This window comes from Mobula hypostoma, chromosome 23 (genome assembly GCF_963921235.1).
Source record: "Mobula hypostoma chromosome 23, sMobHyp1.1, whole genome shotgun sequence".
NCBI classification, from domain to species: domain Eukaryota; kingdom Metazoa; phylum Chordata; class Chondrichthyes; order Myliobatiformes; family Myliobatidae; genus Mobula; species Mobula hypostoma.
Genome location: NC_086119.1, coordinates 34,763,737 through 34,790,334, shown reverse-complemented (window position 1 = coordinate 34,790,334; position 26,598 = coordinate 34,763,737). Strand labels below are relative to the sequence as shown.

The 26,598-nt window shown below is 41.4% G+C and overlaps 1 protein-coding gene across 1 annotated transcript in view; it reads right to left on the bottom strand.

Annotated features, from left to right (window-relative positions):
• galnt17 (polypeptide N-acetylgalactosaminyltransferase 17) overlaps positions 1 to 26,598 on the bottom strand; it is a 477,425-nt gene that overhangs the window by 297,544 nt on the left and 153,283 nt on the right. Inside the window, exon 5 of the mRNA XM_063031853.1 lies at positions 23,496 to 23,693. Within this exon, the coding sequence (XP_062887923.1) occupies positions 23,496 to 23,693 (198 nt within the window). The remainder of the gene's footprint in view (positions 1 to 23,495; positions 23,694 to 26,598) is intronic.

The window sequence follows — 26,598 nt, the reverse complement described above, 5'->3', positions numbered from 1 at the left end:
ACGAACAGCATCCTGACGTAGGCGTTTGTCTTGTCCAGGTGGTCTAAAGCCGTGTGGAGAGCCATTGAGATTGTGTCTGCCGTTGACCTGTTGTGGCGATAGGCAAATTTCAGTGGGTCTAGGTCCTTGCTGAGGCAGGAGTTCAGCCCAGTAATGACCAACCTCTCAAAGCATTTCATCACTGTCGATGTGAATGTTACCGGTCCATGCACTCACCATTCGGAAAAACTTATCTTTGACATCCCCCCCCATACTTTCCTCCAATCACTTTAAAATTATGTCTCCTCATATTAACCATTTCCATTCTTAGAAAAAAGTCTCTGTCTATTCACTTTATCTATGTCTCACGTGGGTAAGTGATTAAGGCATTGGACTAGCGACCTGAAGGTCGTGAGTTCAAGCCCCAGCCGAGGGAACGCGTTGTGTCCTTGAGCAAGGCACTTAATCACACATTGCTCTGAGACGACACTGGTGCCAAACTGTATGGGTCCTAATGCCCTTCCCTTGGACAACATTGGTGTCGTGGAGAGGGGAGACTTGCAGCATGGGCAACTGCTGGTCTTCCATACAACCTTGCCCAGGCCAGTGGCCTGGAGAGTGAAGACTTTCCAGGTGCAGATCCATGGTCTTGCAGGACTAACTGTTGCCTTTTTTTTTGCCTCTAATCATCTTGTACACCTCTATCAAGTCACCTCTCATCCTCCTTCTCTCCAAAGAGAAAACTATCCAATCAACCTATCCAATTAAGACATGCTCTCTAATCCAGGAAGTGTCTTGGTAAATTTCTTCTCCACCCTGTCTAAAGCTTCCACATCCTTCCTATATTGAGGTGACCAGAACTGAACACAATATTCCAACTATGGTCTAACCAGGGTTTTAAAGAGTTGCGACACTACCTTGTGGCTCTTGAACGCTCGCTTCATTTGGCTCTCTGCTCAGTCACCTTCTCAGGTTAGCAGTTGCATGTTTGTACCATAACGCTCTATAAGCTGGAAGATGGCAATGTGAAGGAGAGTGAACAGTAAACACATTCCTTACACACGTACATTCAGTCACACGCAAACATCGCCTTGTCATTCTGCTGTCATTGCGGTGAGTGTATGCACGTCAACGTCTTCACGCCGGTACACCACTTTATTCCCTCTGCTTTGCTGCGGATATTCAGGGTCAGACACCAGAGTTTAGTTTATAGCTGATACACTTGGGTTGGCTTAATGGTGCCTTTCCTGTCATACACAGTGGAATATTTCCTTTCTTTAGTAATGGGGATGTGTAAATGTGTATATGTTGTTTGTCTACTGTATTTAAGATAAATACTTCTATTTTGTAATATGATTATAACTACAATGTGGGGTGCATCTAATTCATGTGTAATTTTAAGTTAACTTTCTTGATAATTAAAAATGGCATGCTCTAGTGCCTAAAAAATGGAGTTCTTCACCCTCAGTAAGGGAGAGAGATGGGCATTGCAAGGAGTTCACAATGGACAAGAAGTATGGAGCTATTATCGTGTTTACTTGTAGGTATCAGTTTGTAAATATTGGCATTTTCCTTTTCACCATTTTCACTCATTTTTGTATGTTTGATTTTTGACACACCTACTAAACACCCTTGCACTAAAGTGTATGCGACTCCAGTCATTTTTTCTTTGGTCATAAGCTATGTATCTAACACAGGACATGACAGAGGAGATTGTCCAGTAGAAAAACTGGCTTCAGCAACTAAGCTCTAGAGTTTGCCTGCCTGTATCTAACTTGCCTTGTCATCACCAGAACATTCTTTATCATTTTCAGACTGGGCAGAGGTCTCTGTTCAGTGAACCAGCATTCACTGTCATTGCCTCTATAGCTGTTGCTCAAACAATTTATAAATAAACATACACACCATCATCTTACATTAATAAGAAACTCAAACACGAGGAATTCTGCAGATGCTGGAAATTCAAGCAACACACATCAAAGTTGCTGGTGAACGCAGCAGGCCAGGCAGCATCTCTAGGAAGAGGTACTGGGAGATCATTCTGCTGAACACCTACGCTCTGTCCACCAGAGAAAGCAGGATCTCCCAGTGGCCACACATTTTAATTCCACATCCCATTCCCATTCTGACATGTCTATCCACGGCCTCCTCTACTGTAAAGATGAAGTCACACTCAGGTTTGAGGAACAACACCTTATATTCCATCTGTGTAGCCTCCAACCTGATGGCATGAACATTGACTTCTCTAACTTCCGCTAATGCCCCACCTCCCCCTCGTACCCCATCCGTTATTTATTTTTATACACACATTCTTTCTCTCACTCTCCTTTTTCTCCCTCTGTCCCTGACTATACCCCTTGCCCATCCTCTGGGTTTCCCCCCCTCCCCCTTTTCCTTCTCCCTGGGCCTCCTGTCCCATGATCCTCTCATACCCCTTTTGCCAATCACCTGTCCAGCTCTTGGCTCCATCCCTCCCCCTCCTGTCTTACCATTTTGGATCTCCCCCTCTCCTCCCACTTTTAAATCTCTTACTAGCTCTTTCTTCAGTTAGTCCTGACGAAGGGTCTCGGCCTGAAATGTCGACTGTACCTCTTCCTAGAGATGCTGCCTGGCCTGCTGCATTCACCAGCAACTTTGATGTGTGTTGCTTAATAAGAAACTGTGCAGTTAATTTAACAATGCATATCGTGGTCATCTGCTACAAAGTGTGCCGGAGGAAAGCTGTCAAGATAGGAATAAGCAATGGAAGGAGTGATGGAGAGTTCAGCATTAGAATCTGAAACAGAACAAAGGAGGAACAGGATAAAATGCTCTGAAGTGTAAGGCTGGATAAGGTTATTCAGAGGATGGACAAGAATTGGACAGACTTGAGGAATGAATTTTCCTGCCACAATCTGGGTGGATAATGCAGGACACCTTGAAATTGATGTCTCAGATTGCTAATGGATATTCCTGGGGGTCAATATCTCTGAGGACCTAACCTGGTCCCAACATATTAATGCAGCTGTAAAGAGGGCAAGACAGTGGCTATGGGAATTAGGAGTTTGTGGAGATTTGGTATGTCACCTAAGACACTTGCAATTTTCTACAGATGTACCATGGAGAGCATTCTGATTGGCTACATCACCATCTGGTTTGGGGGTCTACTGCACAGGATGGAAGTAAACTGCAGAGAGTTGTAACATTAGTCAGCTCCATCATGGGCACTAGTCTCCATAGTACCCAAAACATCTTCAAGGAACAGTGCCTCAAAAAGGCGGCGTCCATCATTAAGGACCCCCACCAATCAGGACATGCCCTCTTCTTATTGTTACCTCCAGGAAGGAGATACAGAAGCCTGAAGGTTTCTCAACAATTCTCATTGCTACAATCAGGAAGGAGGTACAGAAGCCTGAAGGCACACATTCAACGATTCAAGAACAGCTTCTTCCCCTCTGCCATCCGATTTCTGAGTGAACATTGAGCTCATGAGTACTACCTCACTACTTTTTATTTCTGTTTTTGCACTACTTATTTAATGTAACTATTAAATATATACACTTAATGTAATTCACAGTTTTTTTCCATATTATCATGTTTTGCATTGTACGGCTGCCACAATGTTAACGAATTTCATGACATATGCCAGTGATATTAAAACCGACTCTGATTTTGATTCCACTTATTCCTAAAATCTGGATTAATTGCATTTTCTGAAGCTTAGCATGGTGGCCTTTCAAATAGAACATGAGATGATTATGGTTCCAACAAAATTAATTGAGAAGCAGGGATCTATTTGGTCACAAGTCTAGAATGGAAGAGTGGTGTCTGGCCAATAGACCAGTGAGTGTGGGGAAGCTGCATGGTAAGAAGTCCAATGCCAGATGTAGTCACAGAGAGTAGTGAAGGACAAACCAAGATAGAACATACAAGGTAAATGGTAGGGCACTGAGGAGTGCAGTAGGACAGAGGGATCTGGGAATACAGATACAAAATTCCCTTAAAGTGGCATCACAGGTAGATAGGGTCGTAAAGAATGCTTTTGGTACATTGGCCTTTATAAATCAAAGTATTGAGTATAAGAGTTGGAATGTTATGGTAAGGTTGTATAAGGCAGGCCGAATTTGGAGTATTGTGTACAGTTTTGGTCACCAAATTACAGGAAGGCGGGAGGAGAAGATGGCGGCGTGACGCAGCTCGCGGCGGCCACTCCGGTGGTGCTGTCTGTTATTTGTCAAGTAGGGTGCTGTGCACAATCCTGATTTGAAGGAGTCGGACATGAGAGCACGGAGGAACATCTGGTGAAACTTCTGAAATGCCTGCTTCGCTGCTGCTGCTACCGTGTGGTCCAGAATCTCCGGAGGAGAAGGCCCCGAGTCCTTGGCTTTGCTTGTTGCTCAGCGGCCGGGGTGGGATCGAAGCGCTCGGCAGAGGATGGTGCCTGGAGAGGCTATATCGGAGGGGCTGGTCAGAGGCTCGAAGTTTTCGGACGAACTCAGAGTCGGCTGCGGTCGGGTGCTTCCAATGCATTGGCAATTTGTAGGCGCTTGGAGGTTCATGGCAGGGAGAGTTTCTCCCTTCTGCTGCCTGCATTAGATGATGTGTTGATTGGTACTTTGAGACTTTTTTTTACTGTGCCAATGGTCTGCTCTTTATCAAATTATGGTATTGCTTTGCATTGTTGTAACTATATGTTATCATTATGTGGTTTTATCAGTTTTAGTCTTGGTTTGTCCTGTCTTTTTTGTGATATCATTTTGGAGGAACATTGTATCATTTTTTAATGCATGCATTTCTAAATGACAATAAACAAGGACTGAGTGTCCTCATAATCTAATCTAATCTAAATCTAATAAGGTTGAAAGAGTGTAGAGTAGGTTTACAAGGATGTTGCCGGGACTTGAGAAACTGAGTTACAGAGAAAGGTTGAATAGGTTAGGACTTTATTCCCTGGAGCGTAGAAGAATGAGGGGAGATTTGATAGAGGTATATAAAATTATGATGGGTATAGATAGAGTGAATGCAAACAGGCTTTTCCCACTGAGGCTAGGGGAGAAAAAAACCCAGAGGACATGGGTTAAGGGTGAAGGAGGAAAAGTTTAAAGGGAATATTGGGGGGGGGGCTTCTTCACACAGAGAGTGGTGGGTGTGTGGAATGAGCTGCCAGATGAAGTGATAAATGCGGGCTCACTTTTAACATTTAAGAAGAACTTGGACAGGTACACGGATGAGAGGTGTATGGAGGGATATGGTCCAGGTGCAGGTCAGTGGGACTAGGCAGAAAAATGGTTTGGCACAGCCAAGAAGGGCCAAAAGGCCTGTTTCTGTGCTGTAATGTTCTATGGTTCTATGGTTCTATGAAAGAGGTAGATGGGCTTGGATTCAAAGCCATTGATGCATCAAGGTGCCATGCAAAGAAAACTTCAATTGATAACAAGTTTGAAGAAACTTCAACACTTCTAACAGTATAAATCAGACTGAGAAAAAAAATGCAAAGATCAAACGTCGTGTGAACAATGACTACAACGAACAGTGAAACAACGGCCAGTGTGAACAATAATCAGGATAATTGAAGCAACACACATCAAAGTTGCTGGCAAACGCAGCAGGCCAGGCAGCATCTCTAGGAAGAGGTACAGTCGACGTTTCCGGCCGAGACCCTTCGTCAGGACTAACTGAAGGAAGAGCTCTTCCATTTGCTGCTCTTTAACCACAACTGTTAGAAGGATAAGATTGTGCTAAAAAAGAGTGACAGAATTTGGAGATACTTTATTTCCTCATCTACAGGCTAGGAATTAGAAGCAATGGAGGAGCTAGTAAAATATGAGGGTTTTCTCTGTTGCTGAACACATAATCAATCTACTGAACTCAATTATGGCAGTATTAACAACAAATTCTGATTGTGTATTAATTAATGATTTTCCTGCAGACGACGGTGCTAATGGGAAGGCATTGGTAAATGCTGGAGATTCTGCAGTTCTGTGAATTTTTCTGATTCTGATGAAGGATGATTGGAACACTTACTCAGTTTCTCTCTCCACAGATGCTGTCTGAACTTTTAGGTACCCGCAGCATCTCCCGTTCTTTATCCTGTATTAGTCCTAATGCCCTCAGCAAAATGGTGGCCAGTAAGTGCTGCACATGTCTTTCATTACCATGGTAATACAATTGAGAATGAAACTGTTGGGAGAACTCAGAGAGTCAAGCAGAATCTGTGGGAGAATGGAATTGTTAATATTTCGGGATGAAGCCCTGCAGCGGGAGAGGAAGTATGACCATTATAAAGAAAAGAGGTGGAGGGGTAAGGCAGGGGCAAGTAGGTGGCAGGTGCACCAAGGAGGGGTGAAGGATGTCAGGCAGATGGAGTCAGGTGGGGGAAGGGAGGCCAAAGGTGAGATAGAGGCCGGAGGATGATAAATGGGATCAGTACCCTGTAAGCTTTGACTTTCTGTATTAATATAAGAGAGAGGCAGCTATTCCATCAATACATCAATTCTTTTATTACCCAGATACTGAAATCTAATCCATGTAGTGCACATCTTTATATCTAACCAGCACTGAAGACATTTTCCTTCAAGCAATGTGTTTTTTGAAAAAAAATCTCTTGGAAAAACGGATCCAAAGGAATGGTTTACAAAAAGACAGGACCTTGTAAATGCACTGCTATGCTTGTTGAATGGGTTGGTACAACATGAATACTTCTGTCACTACAGGAAAGAGCGAGAGACTAAGGAATATATGTAACAACTTGCTACCATCAAATCGATGACTAATCCAAAGGTTTATGCACATCATGTTCTTGGTACATTTATTGCATGGTATCTCTAGAATTTTATAGAATCACCCAAAATTACAACATGACAGTAGAAATCTTGCAAAATTAGCTTTCTGAGATTGCCTTCCTATATGATCATAAAAGGAGAGACTTTCTCCCAGCTACCTTCCTTGAACAAGAAGAGCAGTAGGCAGAGGTGAGAGATGCAGTCAGGCAATTAGCACTGTCATTATATATTGCTCTGATCCTGTCTTACTCGCTGTCAAGGGGTCAGAGAGGGTGTCCCGTATTCAACGATGTCATGCTTTATGGCTGCTGCTTTAGAAAAGTCAGAGCAAAGTTATCCTGTCAGATCACCATAAAGGTTTATCGCCACAGAATATGACATTAATTACAGCTGCAGTGAAATGGACTGTTGATTTTAAGCAATTAAGCTTTTAACTAGAGGATTTCTTTGGAATATTTCTGCACTCTCATTTATAAGTGCCCCCTTTGAATTGCAGCTGTGTAAATGAATTCTCTCACATCCACAAATGGAAACAGGGCAATAATTTGGTGCTGTTATTTAAATAGCCCGTGGTAGTGTCTCTCCGGGTTAATCACTGGGAAGCAGGGGTGGGAAGGGTCCACCAAGTCTAGCAATTAAGGTCCTTTTGAAATATTAATCAATGCTCAGCTGGAAAACTCAGTACTTTGTCTAGTAAGGTATGTTTGTCCAACTGAACTTCCACTAGCAAATTTGAGTTAATCCAGTGATGCCTTGACTCAGAGTGGGATTGATACTGCCGACTGCGTAAACCTAGTCATGCTGGCTGCTCTATTTGCCCTAACACCATCCACCTTTCTCTGTTTCGATGCTTAGAAAGTCCACTGCTTACAGCCTGTTGAAAACTGTGAGAGAAGACAGTGCAAAATATTTGCTCACACAAACTCTTTCAGGATACCTGTAATATAGAAACAACTGTCAGAAACGCACAGTATTCTTCAAAGAAAACTTGCCTGTGTCAGGATCCCCAAGCAAGGAGCATTCTTGAACACAATCTAATTTTTTTGTTGTTATTCATTTCATTCTAAAGTTCATTTTCTCAAAATTATCCTTGCAAAACTGCTGCCTTGAAAAGACTGAAGAGTCTTTTATGAATCTAGGGGATTCATCATCATAAGCAATGTGTTGCCAATCTTATTAATGTGGTGCCAGTGAAGATGAAGAAAGAATGACAAATGTTCACAGCATTGCCAGATGTCAGCCAGATGACAGGCTGAATTAACAGTTTCATTTAGTGTTCTACTTATTTTGATTTTGGTCCAGGTTTTACTCTGCAAAATATATTAACCCTTTCTTTGCTATATGTTTATTCTGGGTGGATATCCAATGTTCCCTCTAAGGTGTGTACGTGTGTACATGCTCACATCTTTTGCTTCTAGCACACAAAAGGATGTCACCCTCTACCTCATTGGCACATTAAGTATATTTCACAATCATACACAATCACACTTCCTTTTCCATTTTTTGAAGTGGATGGTGTTGATGCGGAATTTAAGATGATTTGCCTGCAGATTTTAGAACTAGCTTATTTATACTGTTTTTATTGAAGAAGTTATTCAGTGCACACTTGTTGATGTCACTGAGCAATAAATTGCACAGCACAAGATTTTTGAGCACACAAGTCTTTACAAATGAAAGGGAACATTGTAGGCATCATAGGTAAATTTATAAGTATGCCCTTTTGGGTCAGCGCAATCCCATTCTCGAATTCAGGTATCTTTGTCATTAGTAATATTTCAATAAGCCACATATATAAAACTTATATTATTACTAAATTTCTAACCTGTGAACTATGACTTATTGAGGGGTTTGAAGGGAGGGGAGGAGTGAACTCAATTATCCTGAACACGAGGAATTCTGCAGATGCTGGAAATTCAAGCAACACACATCAAATTTGCTGGTGAACGCAGCAGGCCAGGCAGCATCTCTAGGAAGAGGTACAGTCAACACAGCCTGGTACTGGCATCACAGTTAATTTAGAGGACAGGTCAGAAGTGGGGTTGGTACTGATGCAGCAAAACACTGGGGTAGAGTACAGTACTCATCGCCCTGTTTTAGGAAAGGCTGTACTCCAGAGTCTGAATCTCTTCCTTTATCGGAGTTCTAATGCGCAGAACGTGGGTAAGCACTTCGGTTGGATAGCCTGCAGACAAAGAATAACAGCATGCTTGGTGCATTAGCAAGATTGCCGACGGGGCTTTCTGCATGGAAGAAACTAGCACTAACTTTGTATAGGACTTCATACGCTGCCTGGAGCCCATTCCTTCCAGCGCAGGTTTTAATTCTATCAACGTGAAGTCAGCTGTGAACAAGTACAAAGCCTGCTGAAAATGGCATCACAGGTACAGAGGGTAGTGAAGAAAGTGTCTGACCCACTGGCCTTCATCAGTCAGGGAACTGAGTACAGGAGGTGGGATGTTGTATAAGACATTGATAGGACTACTCTTAGAGAACTGTGTTCAGTATTGATTGCTCAGTTATTGGAACGTCATTATTTAACTGAGAAGAATGCAGGGAAAATTTATGAGGATTTTGCCTGTACTTGAGAGCCTGAATTATAGAAAATAGTTGGGCAGGCTAGGACTTTATTCCTTGGAGGATAAGATATTGAAAGTGACATTGTAGAGGTTTCTAAAATCATGAGGGGTATAGACAGGGTGGGCACACAATCTTTTTCCAAGGGAAGGGGATAAGTTTAAGGTGAGAGGTTAAAGATTTAAAAGGGATCTGTGGGACAACTCCTTCAGAGGGTAGTGCATATATATACAGAATGAGTTGCCAGAGAAGGTAGCTGAGGCAAGTACAATAATAACATTCAAAAGACATAAGTACGTTGGCCAAAGGGGTTTAGAGCAGGAGTTCCCAACCTAGGGTCCACAGAGCACTTGGTTAATGGTAGGGGTCCACGGCATAAAGAAAGTTGGAAACCCCTGGTTTAGAGAGATATGGGACAAATGCAGGCAAATGGGGCTAATTTAGCGAGCACCATGGTCAGTATGGATAAGTTAGGCTGAAGAGCCTACTTCCATGCAGTGTTACTTTATGACTCTAAACACTGGCTGTATGTGTGTAAGATCACAAAGTCTCTTCCATCCAGATGCCTGAGGCCTGTCATAAGCACCTGGTCCTACACCATTATAAAAGTCTTCAGTTGGAGGATGAGACATCTCTCCATTTCCTCTATCAAATCCTCCAGTGCAGTCCCTGCTACCATGTACTGTAAACACAATACACAGTAATGGATTGTTTTTAAGTCACGAAAGCTATTCGCAATATCGGCTACCTGCCAAAGCATGCATGCAGTGAAGTAATAGGGTAATTAGTCTAGTTAAATGCTCCATGATAATTAGCAACAGAATTAAAAATTGGCTCCTGCATCAGTGGTATGAGTTATAGGTAATGCCAAGTGCACTGGAAGAGGAATGGGAGGGGAGGAGGTTTATCAAATATAGCCACCAAATTCTACCTCCAAATCCGAAGATAGGCTTGTTGGCATATTTTCTTAAAAATGGTAAAAAAAAATCTAGATCACAGCAAAAAGATAAAACAATAAAAAGTATATATTATGCTCACAAAATAAATTGATCCCATCAACATATGAAGACATTGGCAAAACACAAGTAATAATCGTCTTAAGCAGGTTTTAGTCTTGTGTTCTAAAATTTATCTATCTGCACTTCCTCCACCTTCTGCTAATCGATTGTAGGCTGTACATCAAGCTGCTGAGCCCACTCACTTCTGAACTGTTAATATCTTCTCACACATTACATTCGAATTGTAGTAAACATTTCAATTACACAGAAAGGTGATTTGTGAGCCTTCCTCTTGTGAGAGATCGCCTGGGGTCCATTTGCTGACATTAAGAATGGATGATCTGTGTAAATGCTCTTTATTGTGCCTTTTGGAGTCACCTTCATTGCTGCTTCTGGAAAATTGGACGTTAATATGGCCCACGCCTAATTATTCCTTAGTGTGATTTGAGTAAAGAGGAGCATCTCTGAAATGTTAACCACGAGGAAGTCCGCAGATTCTGGAAATCCAAAGCAACACACACAAGTTGCTGGAACTGGAACTGGAACTGGAACTTGGAACTGGAACTTCAATGAAAATGCTGCTGGTCTTTTTTTAAAAAAGAGTACTAAACAATGTAAAATAATCAAGAATTAAGATATAAAATATAGTCAGTCAAAATCATTAAGTTCTTCTACCATTAATGTTGTAACCTTGCTTTAAAGTGCCACATTCAGACGTACAGCAGAACATCTTAAGCACGTAGCATGGCAGTCTCGATTATTTCCAATAGCTTCCATGTTACAGATCATACAGACTACCACCAGGCTTCAATTTGCCAACGTCACACTCATTATCAGAGATCCTGTCACTGGGTCATTGCCAGCAAAATCCGTGCATGCTCAGCCTCCAAAATTATATCCTTGTCACAATCGAGAATGCAGCAAGCCCATGCAGCTCAATGCCAATGACTGTGTGCCAGACTCAGCGATGGAGCTCGAGAGCTGCCATTTAGAACATGCTCACATGATTCAATTATCACACACATCAGGCATCTACATGTTGCCTTTATAATATTTGTTGAATTTGACTACTATTGTGACTGTAGGTTCTCACAGTTATTAGACTTTTGGCATTCTTGTAGTCTTCTGTCTTTGAACAGGCACAGTAACAATCTAACTAAAGTATGAATTATGGGATATTGTCCACTGTACTGAAAATCTGAAAGACATTATTGCATTGCACATGTAAATGATTGGTAATGTGTGTGGATACAATATATAATGTATACTACTGACATTGATTTTAGATTTAAAATTTATAGTTATGAGAGGATATAATGTATATAATGTATACTACTGACATTGATTTTAGATTTTAAATTTATAGTTATGAGAGGAGCTAAAATAAAATAAAAATAACATTTTCAACAGTAAAAAAAATTAGTAATCTAACAATAATCTTTCAATTTAGTATGGAATTCAAATATCTGATCTTTCTCTAATTCAATAAGGGTTGTTTTTTTTTGTAATTAAAAAAATGTAATATTATATCCAAATATCAAAGATACAGTCACATGTTTGAGGCAATTTTCTTTGCCAGCAGAAGGCCTTTTGGCACTCACAGTGAAAACCATGAAAATGAGAGATTTAATTCCCAGTTTAACAGTGTAATGTGCAACTTCCTCGTGTGGATTATCTACTCATAGCATTGCCGATATACTTGTAACTAGTGATCATTCTAAAGGAAGCTTCTTACTTTCGCAGGCCCCGTGTAACCTGCAGCATCAAAATGTTCTCAGGAGGCTGACACTGGGATGTTTTACAATATAGATAAGCTTTATCACATGTATCAAAACATAAGCTGAAAAGAATATCACATAAAATGCTGTAAACAAAGTGCTTATAATGAAGCTTGTCAAACAGCTCTCCAGCTACTGGATATAGAACAGCTGTGTGCTCCTCCGGTACAATGGGATTAATAAGTGGATTTCAGCAAAAAAAAATCTTAATACAGAATTATCTTCAGAAACTATGTAGTGGTGGTAATTTTAGGATGTAGCGACATCTGTTTATGAGAAACTTCCTTGAAAAGTTAATGCTCCAGTAGTTGGATTCAGACTTTACACAAGGGAACATGATTCTGATTGTTAGAAGCCTGAATATTAATGAAACAATCCTGGGTAGTGGGAGTTTAAAGTGCTCCAAATGGCGGGCGACTCGAAAAGCCTTTGACAACCAAGTCCAACTCTTGGCCTTCACATGTGACTTAGCTACTAGGCCTGGTGGAACTGTTTCTACCAACAAGAGAAGGGACAAAGGCGGACCACTGGCGCCTCAAAACCAGTTGCTTCAGACAGGTGGGGCTCGTCAGCCTTGGACGGCAGCCTGCCTAGGAGACGGAAAACTCTGATTTTAAACCTCCGCTGCCTTGCGGCCATACCCACCCATGGGAAAGGCTTCAGGAGTAAACCTCGAGGAAGAAATCCGGAGCCAGGGTCCCTAAGGCAGTTTGATGTTGTTTACAACTTCACTCTGTCAACCTCTGTGATGACACTGGTGCCAAGCCGTATCGACACTGGTGCCAAGCTGTATCAACACTTGCCCTTCCTCTGGACTACATCAGTGACGTGGAGAGGGGGAACCCGCTGCATGGGCAACAGCAGGTTCTTCAAATCATGCTTGCGGCCTGGAGAGGACACAGTCCACCAGAGGCGCAAACCCATGATCCCCTGGGATTGACGGCTGCCTACTGAACTAAATCCTGGGTCTAACCACCTTCAGCTGATTCAAAGCTTTCCTTCCATCATACAGTTAAAATTGGGGATATCTGCTCATGATTCCACTGCATTCAGTTCCAGTCAAAACACCCGACACAATGAAGCATTAATATTTATGTACTAGTCAATGGATAAATGCAGGAATCTTGAAGCGTAGTCTCATTATTCAGTGGCATTGTTATCACCAAATTAGTTGAGGGAAGAGACAAGATTAGCACCAATCAGAAATTTAATCTGTGAACAGCAGGTAGGGCATTTTATAATATTTATTAAAGTTCCCTATGGTTTTGACTATAGGATCTCACAATTATTAGACTTTTGGTATTCTTGCAGTCTTCTGCCTTTTAACATCCACAGTCAGTAAATTCAGTATTGACTAATGAAGCTGATAAGTGAACCATAGAACTTTTGACATTGGGCAGGTGTTGACTGGCAAAGAGGGTAGTTTCTGAGGTGGTGCACTGTTTCCTCTATTTACACACAGCCTCATATGCTGCTGTCAATGCATGGACTCAAGATCCGTGTAACATTGTGCATTGATACATAAGTAAATATACAGAATCACTCATTATACATGGCTGATAACCATGCGTACAAGACTTGAGCTGGTATTAACTATATTAGTGTGCAGTGAAACATATGCATTGAAGGGTTTGGAACATGAAAATAACTTGATGCATTGCCATAGTCATCTTCTCTGTCCCAATACAATATTAATCAATGGTAAGTTGTTTGTGGAGGTAGTAATGGAAGCTGATATTTTCTTCAATGGATGCTGCATCATGATGGAATCTGCTGCAGAGCTGACATTAAAGGGATAGGCTCCAGGCTCTGAGAAAAGTCTTGAAAAGTCGATGATGAACTCCATATTCTTTGGAAATGTACACATCATGAGTATTTGATTGTGTGGAGCCGTCTGCTATACCTGGCTGTCAATGTTCTCAGTAGATTTCAAAGAAGTAGAGCTAGCAACTGTACCATTTGTACTTCCCACTCTATCTTCTCTCCATGTCTGCCTGGAGTCCCACCATGTTCAGATCCACTAAATGCTAAACTACAATACTCTCTCGGCCAATGGCTATGGGTGAAAATTCTATTTATTGTGAATTCAGAACAGGAAAAGACAAGAATTTTATTGTGATGAGATAAGAAAAAGTAGGAAGAATGCACTTACAGATTTTACATCCTAGGAGTTGGACAACCATAGGATGAAAGGTGCAAGGAAAGAAGTAGGACTAGATATCCAGATACCACCATCATCAGTTCAACGTCTCCACGGAGGACCAGTCTCTTCCATGGATGTTCAAATATTCAATGGTATCTGTCCCTCTCCAGATTGTTGCTTCTTCCTGCTGATTTGCACTACATTCTATTTAAAGAGGTGGGACCACCAGTGAACTTTGTGCATTAAATATGGATGCTGTTAATTTTTTTCATATAACTCCTAGCGTGCATAAGCTAAGAGCTTACAGCCATGCATACAAAAAATAATTTAGCATTAAGTGATTAATTGTGTGGTGAAACCTATGAATGAAAGAATTGGGTACTGATTGACAGAACCTATTCAGTGGTAGATGATGTAGTAGCCTACAAATGCTGATATATTATTATTTGATGTATGTTCTGACCATAATTAGATATATATGAGATGGCAAGGTCTTTCTTCCTATATCTTTATTCTTACAGTAAAATCCTGGAACCAAATTCTATTGTGATTTGTATTTACATTGCTACTTGAGCATCTATTTGAAGAAACTCTTGCCTATCTACAGGCACAAGATGACCACATGCTTAATTACTTTCAGCCAGTGCATTGATAGAAAACCAGAGTATTCACATGCTCACATCTTCAGCCATTTCTCAAAGAATCACATGAAGGAAAAATGCAATGCGAGCATTCATTTCAAGAGGACTAGAACATATAAGCAAGGATGTAATGCTAAGGCATTGGTCAGACCCCACTTGGAGTACTGTGTGCAATTTTGGACCCTTATCTAAGAAAGACATGCTGACATTGCAAAGAGTGTAGTGGAGGTTCACAAGAATAATCTCAGGAATTAAAGGGTTAACATATGAGCAGTGTTTGATAGCTTTGGCCCTGTACTCGCTGGAAGGTTAGAAGAAGGAGAGGGGAATCTTACTGAAACCAGTCGAATACCGGAAGCCCTAAATTGAATAAATGTGGAGAGGATGTTTCTAATAGTGGGGGAGTTTAGGACCAGAAGGCACAGCATTAGAAAAGAGGGACATTCATTTAGAACGGAGATGAGGAGGAATTTCTTCAGCCAGAGAGTAGTGAATCTGTGGAATTCATTGCCACAGATGACTGTGGAGGCCAGGTAATTGGGTATATTTAAAGCAGAGGTAGGTTCCTAATTAGTGAGGGCATCAAAGGTTACAGGAGTACGGCAGCAGAATGGAGTTGAGAAGGATAATAAAATTTTCAGCCATGATGGAATGGCAGAACAGGCTCAGTGATCCAAATGGCCTAATTCTGCTCCTGCATCTTATGGTCTTATGATCCCACCCTCTCTTCTCGTCACACTGCATCTCTCCTTAAAAAGATACAGTCTGCCTTTAAATAGCAAGTTGCCAGTAATTTTGCTATTGTGCACTGCAAATGGATGAATATGTAATCATATACCTTATCCAGCTCGAAGGTAAATTTGCCACTAAGTTAAATTCACAAAATGGAATACAATATCTATTCAGTGTTAAATAGTATTCTGGAGTTGTGTGAATTTTGCAGATATTAATGTAAACAAAACCCCAACTTCAGTTCTGACTGTAACTATAAGCTTGATGAGCTTAGAAGAAGCTTTGAAGTTTGCAATTAACCTTCAGGTTTTTTTTGTAAATAGCAAGTAGCAAGTTGAAGTTAAAGGCACAGGCTGCTCCACAGACTAAGAGATTTCAAATACAAGAGCCAAACATTAAAACCATGGGTTTGTATTAATTGGATTGCATCAAACCAGGCAACATGGCAAAGTTATTTGCACAATTATGACTTCAGTGCAAAATATACAAAAGCCTGAAAGCAAGTACCACAAGGCACAAGGACAGGCTCTATCCCACTGTTATCAAACTTTTAAGACCATAATATATAGGAGCAGAATTAGGCCATTTGGCCCATTGAGTCTGCTCCACCATTTCACCATGGCGGACCCATTTTTTCAATCTGGCCCACTCTCCTGCCTTCCTCCTGTACCCCTTCATGCCCTGACCAATCAGAATCTATCAAGCTCTGCCTTGAATATGCATAAAGACTTGGGTCCACAGGCTCCTGTGGCAGCAAATTCCACCAATTCACCACTCTCTGATAAAAGCAATTCATCCTCATCTCTGTTCTAAAAGGACACCCCTCTACTTTGAGGCTGTGTCCTCTGGTCTTAGACTCTCCCAGCATAGGAAACATCCTCTCCACATCCATTTTGTCATGGCCTTTCAAGGCCTAATGTCGACCAAAGGAGCATTGTATGCAGCCGTCATCTTGACCAAAAGTATATATCCTGTGCATTCCGATTTGCTTCCAGAAAAATCCAGCCACTGCTGCTCTGCCACCAACACCGCCAGTGTACTTTTCCAATGAATTCTGGCCACCTCCTCTCTCATGCCTCTGTAATTCCCTTTACTCCACTCTATTACTGATACATCTGACTTTAGCTTTTCCTACTCAAATTTCAGACTGAATTCAATCATATTATGATCACTTTTCCCTAAGGGTTCTTGTTGCTTCAGCTCTATAATCAATTCCAGTTCATTGCACAACACCCAATCCAAAACAGCTGATCATCCTAGTGGGCTCGACCACAAGCTGCTCTAAAAAGCCATTTCATAGGCATTCTAGAAAATCGCCCTCTTGGAATCCCCATTCAACCCAATTTCCCCAATCTACCTGCAAATTGAAATCCCCCGTGACTATTGTAACATTACTATTTTGGCATGCATTTTCTATCTCCTGTTGTAACTTGTAGACCACTTCTTTACTACCGTTTGGTGGTCTGTATACAACTCCTATCAAGGTCTTGTTACCCTTGCATTTGTGTTACAAGTTCATCGACCTTATTCCATATACTGCACACATTCAAATACAACACCTTTAGTCCTGTGTTCACCTTTTCCGATTTTGTCCACCTTTTACATTGCAACTCATCCAGTTGACTGCAATTTTACCATATCATCAGCCTCTCTTGGCTAGAAGTCTCACTACACATAGCTTCTGTTCATAAATCAACTAACAATCTCATCTTCAGCACTATCACTCCAGTTCCCATGCCCCTGCCGAATGTGTTTAAACCCACCCGATCAACTCTAGCCAACCTGCCCGCAAGGGTATTGGATCCCTTCGGGTTCAGTTGTAACCCATCCCTTTTGTACAGGTCATATCTTCCCCAGAAGAGATTCCAATGATCCATAAGTCTGAACCCCTGCCACCCCCCACAACAGTTTCTCAGCCACGCATTCACCTGCCAAATTATCCTACTCTTACCTTCACTGGCATGTGGCATAGCCAGCAATCCAGAGATTACTATCCTGAAGGTCATGCCTCTCACCTTTCTACCTAGCTCCCTAAAATCTCTCTTCAGGACCTCCTCACCTTGCCTACCTATGGCACTGGTGCCAATATGTCCGTGACTTCTGGCTGCTCACCCTCACGTATGGTGTGGACCTTTTGTTCGATAACATGGTCTCTTGGCCTCACAATCTACTTATTTTGTACTTTATTGTTTACCTGCTCTTCACTTATAGGGGCATCCTGTATATCAGGGAGCCCCAATGCAGATTGGGAGACTGCTTCACCAAGCACCTACGCTCCATCCGCCAGAAAAAGCAGGATCTCCCAGTGGCCACCCATTTCAATTCCACTTCCCATTCCTATTCCCATTCCGATATGACAGTCCATGGTCTCCTCTACTGTCGCAATGAGGCCACACTCAGGTTGGATGAGCAACACCTTATATTCCGTTTTGGTAGCCTCCAACCTGATGGCATGAACATCGATGTCTCAAACTTGCAACAAAGTGCTACCCCTCCCCACTTTTCACCATTCTCCATTCCCATTTCCCTTTCTCGCCTTATCTCTTTACCTGCCCATCACTTCCCTCTAGTGCTGCTGCCCACTCCTTTTCTTCCATGATCATACCCTTTCCTATCAGATTCCCCCATGTCCAGCCCTGTATCTCTTCCACTAATCAAATTCCCTGTTCTTTACTTCATCTGTCTCCTCCCCCCCTCCCATTTTCATCTATCACCTTGTATTTCTTCCTCTCCTCCCCCTAATTTCTTAGTCTGACTCCTCATCTTTTTTTCCAGTCCTGATGAAGGGTCTCGGCTCAAAATGTCGCCTGTACTCTTTTCCATAAATGCTGCCTGGCCTGCTGAGTTCCTGCAGCATTTTGTGTGTGTTTCTTCGCATATTTGGTAGCTTTTCACATTATTCTGTATTGTTAATATTTTACCCTTTTTCAAGCATAATGATTAGATCTGTATGTACAGTGTGCAAGACAAGCTTTACATTGTCTCTTGATGCAAGTGACAATAATAAACCAATACCAATACCAAGAGCATTTAGAGTAAATAGAACAAGGTAAGATTTTTGTTTAACTCTTAAGCCAACAAACAACTGGAAAATATGAGCTAGTTACTGGAACACTGTTAAATGCACAGTGCCAATACGTTCTGCAAGCTCTCTGAGCAGCCGCAAGAATCCAGACTACTGTCTTTGGGGGATTTGAAGAACACAAGAAAATGGGGCAGATGTTGGCCAACTGGCTCTTTTCTCCCGTGCTGTGAATAAAATGATTATGGCTGATCATTGCTGAGTTCACCTGCTCTTCAATGTTGGTTCGCCTCAGCTATCAAAAGTTTAACTGCCTCCATCTTAGTTACTTAATCGGTACCTTTATACCAGTATCCCATTTTAAGATGAAATGCAGCTCCCATTTGTTTACCAACTCTGCAAAGTACTAATACGTTGCATATGATCTGCTGGAGGAGCCCTCTAGGCCAAATAAAATCTGTGGGGGTGAGGAGGAAAGGAATTGTCAACATCTTGGGTTGAAACCCAGCATTAGGTCTGAGTGGAGAGAGGAGAGGGCCAGTGTAAAGAGGAGGGGGGAGCTCAAGGTGATTGGTGGTTTGAGGAATTGTGAAAGTTGAGCTAGGCAGGGGAGGTGGAGGGAAAGGGTGGAGTTGGAAGAGAGAGGCAAGTGGATGATACATGGATAAATTTCAGCAATCCCTTTCCTCCACCAGATCCAATAAATTCCTCCAGCAGACTGCGTGTTGATTCCAGCACCTGCAGCTTATTATGTCTCATTTATGTGAGTTGGGGAATAATTGAGATCAGGAAAGGAAAAAGTAGAAGCAGCCAAATGATTTCCACTATAACGACTTCGGGCAGATCTTTAGTTTAAATAAATATAAGAAGCTGGAAATGTTCAGAGACCAGATCGTAGAGAATAAGTGAAACCTGTATTACTAATCATGGAGTGGCCAAGAAGCAGAATGAGAACCATACATAGTTTGTGTTCTCCCTGCACTTAACATGTTCTCAGTGTATGCATGAGCACTTCCCTGGCTAATCTCCTGGCATACACACTACTTTCTTAATCTACGCTACCACTTAGCTTATCCCACTGTGGTTTGTGGGATCTTGCAGTGCACAGCTACTACATACTGGTACACTCCAAAAGTGATGCCACCTCTAGGTAATTCACTGCCCTTTCCTGAGGGTAGAGTGGGTTTTTCAGGGGAACGTCAACATTTTTGATCATTAGGCTGCAAGCCGCCTGGGCAGAGAGCATAGAGTAAAACAACCAAGTGAAGCAAATCTTCAAACTCCATTCTAAGTGCAAGTTTCTTTATAACCTGTCCAAAGAAGTGATTGTAAGTTCTAAACTACATGGTTGAAATTTTGCAATTACTGACACGACTGTCAAAATACAACAGCAAACAGTTTAATCAGTTTCTTGTTAGCTATGCTTTGAGTATACAAAATGGCACTGTACAGTTACAAGGAGACACTTGTAACTTGGCAACCAGCATTAACACAACAGAAAACAAGATCAATAATAAATAAGCCTGGCCTCTTTCCAATGCAGTGAGATGTGGGGTTTATAAAATAATGTTCATAAAACTGAAATCTTTGGAGTTTAATTAACATTACCTTTAAGGATTATCATAGCTAATTTCTATTGACAGAAGACTTCCTGTCTTTGGAAACCATATATTTATAAAATTGAAAGGCTCTGACTTTCTAATCCATCAGACAGATCAACTATTCTTATAAACTGTCTGGAACTTCCCTCAGTTCATTTGTTTCCTTCATGCTCAAAGTCTCTGCAGATAATTTACAGTACCCATTGAAACACTGGAAATGCCTATTTTATCCAAGCACATTCGTGAAATCTGGTACTGATGTATCTGCATACATTTGATAATCTTTCTGGACAATAACAGTGTAGGCATTGTTATGAAGCTCCATCAAAGTTCAGAAACACTTTGATTGAAGAATTGCTCCTGAAGATTTTATCCTCTGAGTTTTGAGGGAAAAGTGAACTAAGAATAAGTTGGACAAGGTTGTAGTCAATGAGCTTTCAATAGTTTTCCATGCAGCATTAAAGGTCATCATAGAACAGTACAGCACATGAACAGGTCCTTCGGCCCACATTGTTGTGCAGTACTAATTAGTAATTAAATGACTAACTAAACTAATCCCTTCTGCCTACACCATATCCATTTCACTCCATTCTCTGCACATTAATGTGTCTAGCTGCTTAAATGCTCCTGTTGTATTGGCCTTCACTACAACTCCAGGTAGCACATTCCAGGCACGCACGACTCTCTGTGTAAAGGCGTTGCCCCACATATCTCCTTCAAACTGACTCTTCTCCCTCCTTTCACCTTAAATACATGTATTCGACACTTAGACTAGTATTAGAGATGTTGACCCTAAAAAATATCAGCCGTCTATTGTATGTACAGTATACATCTCATGATCCTTTAAACTTCTAACAGTTCACCCCTCAATCTCCACCACTCTGGAGAAAACAACACAACTTTGCTCAACTTCTCTTTATAGCATTATGCCCTCTAATCCAGACAGCGTACTGGTAAACCTCTTCTGCACTTCTCCAAAGCCCCCAAATCCTTCCTGTAATGAGACAGCAAGAATTGAATGCAATACTACAGATGTAACCTAACCAGAGTTTTATAAACTTTCAACATAACTTCCCAGTTCTTGCACTTAACACCTTGATTAATAAAGACAAGCATACCACATCAACACACACAAAAGAGGAACTCTGTAGGTCAGGCAGCATCTATGGAAATGAATGAACAGTCGACGATTCAGGCCAAGACTCTTCTTCAAGACTTCTTTACCACCTTATCTAACTGTGCAGCCATTTTCAGGAAGCTATGGACTTGGACATCATGATCCTTCTGTTATCACTCTTATTAAACACTTTTTACTCTTTCCTTTTCTATATAACTTCATTACTTTTAGTCATTAAATATTGAACATTAAGCCTCATGTTATCGAACACCTTCTGAAAATGTGCAGAGTAAAATTCAATGAATCATCTTTATTTATACAGTCCATAACTCAAGAGCTGTATTGAGCTTGACAGATGTAATTTGGGCATTAAAAATCCATGTTGATTGTCCCTAATTCATCTATATCTTTCTAGCTGTATATTAATTTGTGCTGCATTATATTCTCTGGAAATTGATTATTTTGCTTCATACGTTATTTCTTTCATCCAATTTGAACAGAAGTGCTACTCTAGTTCATGAAGCGCAAATGACTCCTTCATCCTTGTCATGCAAGTATCTTAATCCTGGTCTTCATCTGAGCCTCAAAGGCCAGTTCAGATGCACGGGGTCTCCTTCCAATAAGCCCCCACACCAGATGTCCTGAGCCTGGTTCCAGAGGGAAGCCCACTGGTGCTGAGTGTATCTCCCCAAGACACATCTTTTTAACTTATTTTGCTCATTCCTTGTTGTGCTAGTTCCTGCTACAATGTTGACAGTGCTAGGCACAATGAAACACTATGTCTGCCTCTTTCTCCACCCCCCCCTTCCCTCATCCTCCTCCAGCTCCTGAAATGTTGGATGGTGATGTTCTGGGGAGAGAAAAACAGGGGGAGTCTCTCCCAAAACAGGTAGAGGGAAACAGGAAGAATAGGGCTGAGAAGGAAAATAAATCCGCCAAGATCAATTGCCAGAGCATACTTAAAGGCCAAATGGCCTAATTCTGCTCCTATGTCTTATGGAACTCTTCAGGAACAGGAGTGCTTGAAAGCTGTTCCAAAAACACTGACAGACAATCATGTTGATATCTACAGTTGACTAAAGTAAAACCAGTGGTATAACCACAATGGAAGTAGCCATACCTGGCAAATTTCTTAATACCTTGCTCCTGAGGTGACTTGGGTCTCTGATCCATTCGTTCATAACATGTTTAAGAGTCTCCTCCAGCCAGTTCAGACACTAAGCTTATTAAGGATACTCCCCTGTGCAGGTGACCTCCATCATCTTCCTCTACGCTTCAGCCTAAATAAATCCACTGGGATTCATTTGCACAGAGAAGATTTTAAACTAGAACTGTACTCCACAAGGAAATACCACTAAAAGAATGGGTCAGAGGGGAATGAACTGTGCACAAATGCACTGCCATCCTCTGTAACTATATATAGTGCTATCTTACCTCAGTACTACACTAATGTTAGAGTAAGTCTTCTAATTAGTAGAGTGCCGAATAGTTGTGGGTGGGATACCATGTTTCTCCGATGCTTGGCTGGTCTCATTGGTAGTGATGTGGACATTAACATGAGAATCTATGGAACTGCCACCCCTCAAGAATAGAAGAAATCATTGGTGGACATCAAGAAGCGCAGTCTGTTGGTGAACATTGTCTTCTGTGTTGAGACTCCTCAAAGTTTCAGGTACAAGCATTCATTGTAAATGGCTCTCATAGTCCAGTTTAGCCTTGTTTTTTAGTCATTTCAGAGGTAAAATTAAATCTTATTACAGGATGACGGATGCTATAGCTATATGCCTAGAGACCTCTTTGCATGGGCTCAAAACTGAATTAAATTCTACAAACGGTGAGATGCAACCATTGAATGATATTATACTTTATTTCAATTGCATGCTGCAAACACTATATGTGTTATCCCTCTTAATAATATCTAGGCCCTTAGTGTTTCCCCCCTTTATCGTCATACATATTTTTCAGCTCAGTGTATCAGGATGCGTATCCTTCCCTTTCAATAGCTTAGTTACTGGTTGGCTCTATCAATGATATTTATATACAGCCACAAACAATTCCCAATGATCAATGACAATATTTCACATCTTAAAATGATTTATCATTTGTCTGAAAGGACACTGACTTAAATAAAACTAACAAGACAACTGACCTGATTGGCAATGTAGGGTCTGCTCTATCCCACCATTCTTTGAGAGGACTAATGTACATGCACCAGAGCTCCCAGCTGTAACCATGGGCACTATTCTCATAGCGTTGCACCTCAAATGTTTTGTGCTTGATGTTGTCAATGGAAGGAAGAATTATTCGCTTTCTGTCTTCTTTAATCCTTGCCAGGATTGGTTCGACCCTAAAAAGAAAACAAAAGTTAGATTTAAACAAGGCCCTTATAAACTAGTTACTGTCCAGAATTGGAGCCAGAGAGATCTAATTCAAATTCTAATTCAAATCAACAGTTCATTTTCCAAACCAGTGGAGTTTTTCCTTTGTGTCTCATTTATTCAAGTGAATTTTAGGTGACTTAAAAATCTTTCCAGAGTTGCAGTACTTGATAATTGGGATTGGGATGCTCTCATGGAAATATAATTATTCCAGTGAGAGCAAATTCACAAAATCATGGTATCATAATATTTGTTAGTCGTGTCTTTCAAATATTATTAAAATATTAAATATACAACACTCCTCCCTGCTCAGCTATATACTCCAACTCAATATAGAAAACATTTCAACTCATATACATATATACAGTATACTATATAATACAACTACGATATTGACATCCTCAACATAGTAAATTTTAAATTATCCCATTTAGACCTAAAGATTTAATTGCTGTGGAGGCTTTCTTACTCTTATGGGAAAATAATAATACTCTTCTGACAAGGGGGATCACTCTGTTTGGTAGGTGAGACTTGTGGCTGTGAAACAATCTCAGGTTCTGGGTCCCCCTCCGTAATGGTTGTAGGAATTGATTCTGGGACTGCAGGAAGTAGTTCTGACAGATTTGGACACCTTTCTTCTGGACATGTTGGCAAGCCGAACAGTGAATGGCAAGTTTCACTGGACAATATGGATCATAATTTCCATTGCCTTTGACAAAGTGCCACACATGAGACTGCTTACCAAGTTAAGAGCCCATGGTACTACAGGAAAGTTACTAACATGGTTACAGATTGGCTGATTGGTAGGAGGCAGCAAGTGGGAATAAAAGGATCCTTTCCTGGTTGGCTGCCAGTGATCAGTGGTGTTCCGCAGGGGTCAGTGTTGGGACCACTTCTTTTTATGGTGTATATAAATAAATTAGATGATGAAAAAGATGGCTTTGTTGCCCAGTTTGCAGATGATATAAAGATTGGTGGAGGGGCATGTAGTGTTGAGGAAACAGGTAGGATGCAGACGGAGTTAGACAGATTAGGAGAATGGGCAAGAAAGTGGCAAATGAAATACAATGTTGGAAAATGCATTGCCATGCACTTTAGTAGTAGAAATAAACATGCAGACTATTTTCTAAACGGGGAGAAAATCCAGGAATCTGAGATGCAGAGGGACTTGGGAGTCTTTGTGTAGAACACCCTGAAGGTTAACTTGCAGGTTGGGTCAGTAGTGAGGAAGACAAATGCCATGTTAGCATTCATTTCAAGAGATCTAGAATACAAGAGCAGGGATGCGATGCTGAGGCTTTATAAGGCACTGGTGAGTATTGTGAGCAGTTTTGGGCCCTTTATCTTACAAAAGAAATGCTGGCATTGGAGAGGGTCCAGAGGAGGTTCACAAGGATGATTCCAGGAATTAAAGGATTATCATACGAGGGATGTTTGATGGCTCTGGGTCTGTACTCACTGGAATTCAGAACGGAGGGGGGATCTCATTGAAACCTTTCGTATATGGAAAGACCTAGACAGAGTAGATGTGGTAAGGATGTTCCCATGGTGGGGGAGTCTAGGACAAGAGGGCATAGCCTCAGGTTAGGAGGACGCCCTTTCAAAACAGAGATGTGGAGAAATTTCTTTAGCTACAAGGTGGTGAATTTGTGGAATTTGTTGACACATGCAGCCGGGAAGGCCAGGCCGTTGGGTGTATTTAAGGCAGTGATTGATAGGTTCTTGATTGGACATGACACCAAAGATTACAGGGAGAAGGCTGGGAACTGGGGTTGAGGAGGAGATAGAAAAAAGGATCAGCCATGATTGAATGGCAGAGCGGACTCAATGGGCCAGATGGCCTAATTCTGGTCCTGTGTCTTATAGTCTTACAGTCTTATAATGTGTGAGTACAGTGCCTGACATCATGAATTCCTTTACCTTTTTGAATGCCACCTCACTCTGCTTTGTCCTTTGCCATTTCTTCCCAATCTGTAGTAAGGAGTTCAAGGAGTGGAGTGTAATAGCCAGGTTTGGCAAGAACCTGTTATAGTAATCGACAAATCCTGAAAAGGACTACAGCTGTGACATGTCATTTGGCTTCAGGGCATCCGGTACTAACTGAATTTTCTCGGCACACTTCTGTAAGTCTTGTGAAGTGTTTCCTCCAGAAACGTTTGCAAAGATATCTTATATCCTGGTCAGAAGTTATTGATCTACTTTTAGTACTGGGTTGATGGTGACCTTAAAATCACCACAGATTCTGACAAACCCATTCAACATTGGGAAGAACTTCTTCAGCCTTCCTGCCATCTAGCTCACTGGGTACTTTATCAAGGATGGTATAAGGCAGTGCCTATACTTAATTAGAAGTTTGTGTAGATTCAACATGTCACCTTGATCCTGACAGCCCTGTCTTTTCAGCCTGTCTGGGCTGGTGTTTAAATTGACCAAACGATGAAACAGCTAAAGGCTCCAGCACCCTGGTAAGAGGAGAGAACATTGCATTGAGCAAGTGAAATTGGCAATTGCCTCTGATCTGGGCCGACATTTACGTGCCGGGCGGCACCTAATTAATTAGCTTGATTATTTCAGCTTTTCTCTTAAAGATGTGCTGGGTGCGCTCTGGCTACCACTGCACCCCTGCATGATTCGCAGCCCGGAGTTTAGGGACCACTAGGGAACCGGGTGGGCTTTGCAAAACTTGTGTGTGGTGTTTTCATTTAACAATATTTTACCCTTGATATATTTGAGTTTTCTAAGACTGTCCTTGAACACTCCTGCAGATCATCCGGTTTCTTTTTTAATTTGCTTTCAGTTGACTGTATTACAGGGGATATGGCATATAAATGGTGGGTGGATCTCCAACTGAGTTGTAGTTGCCTCAGCAAATCA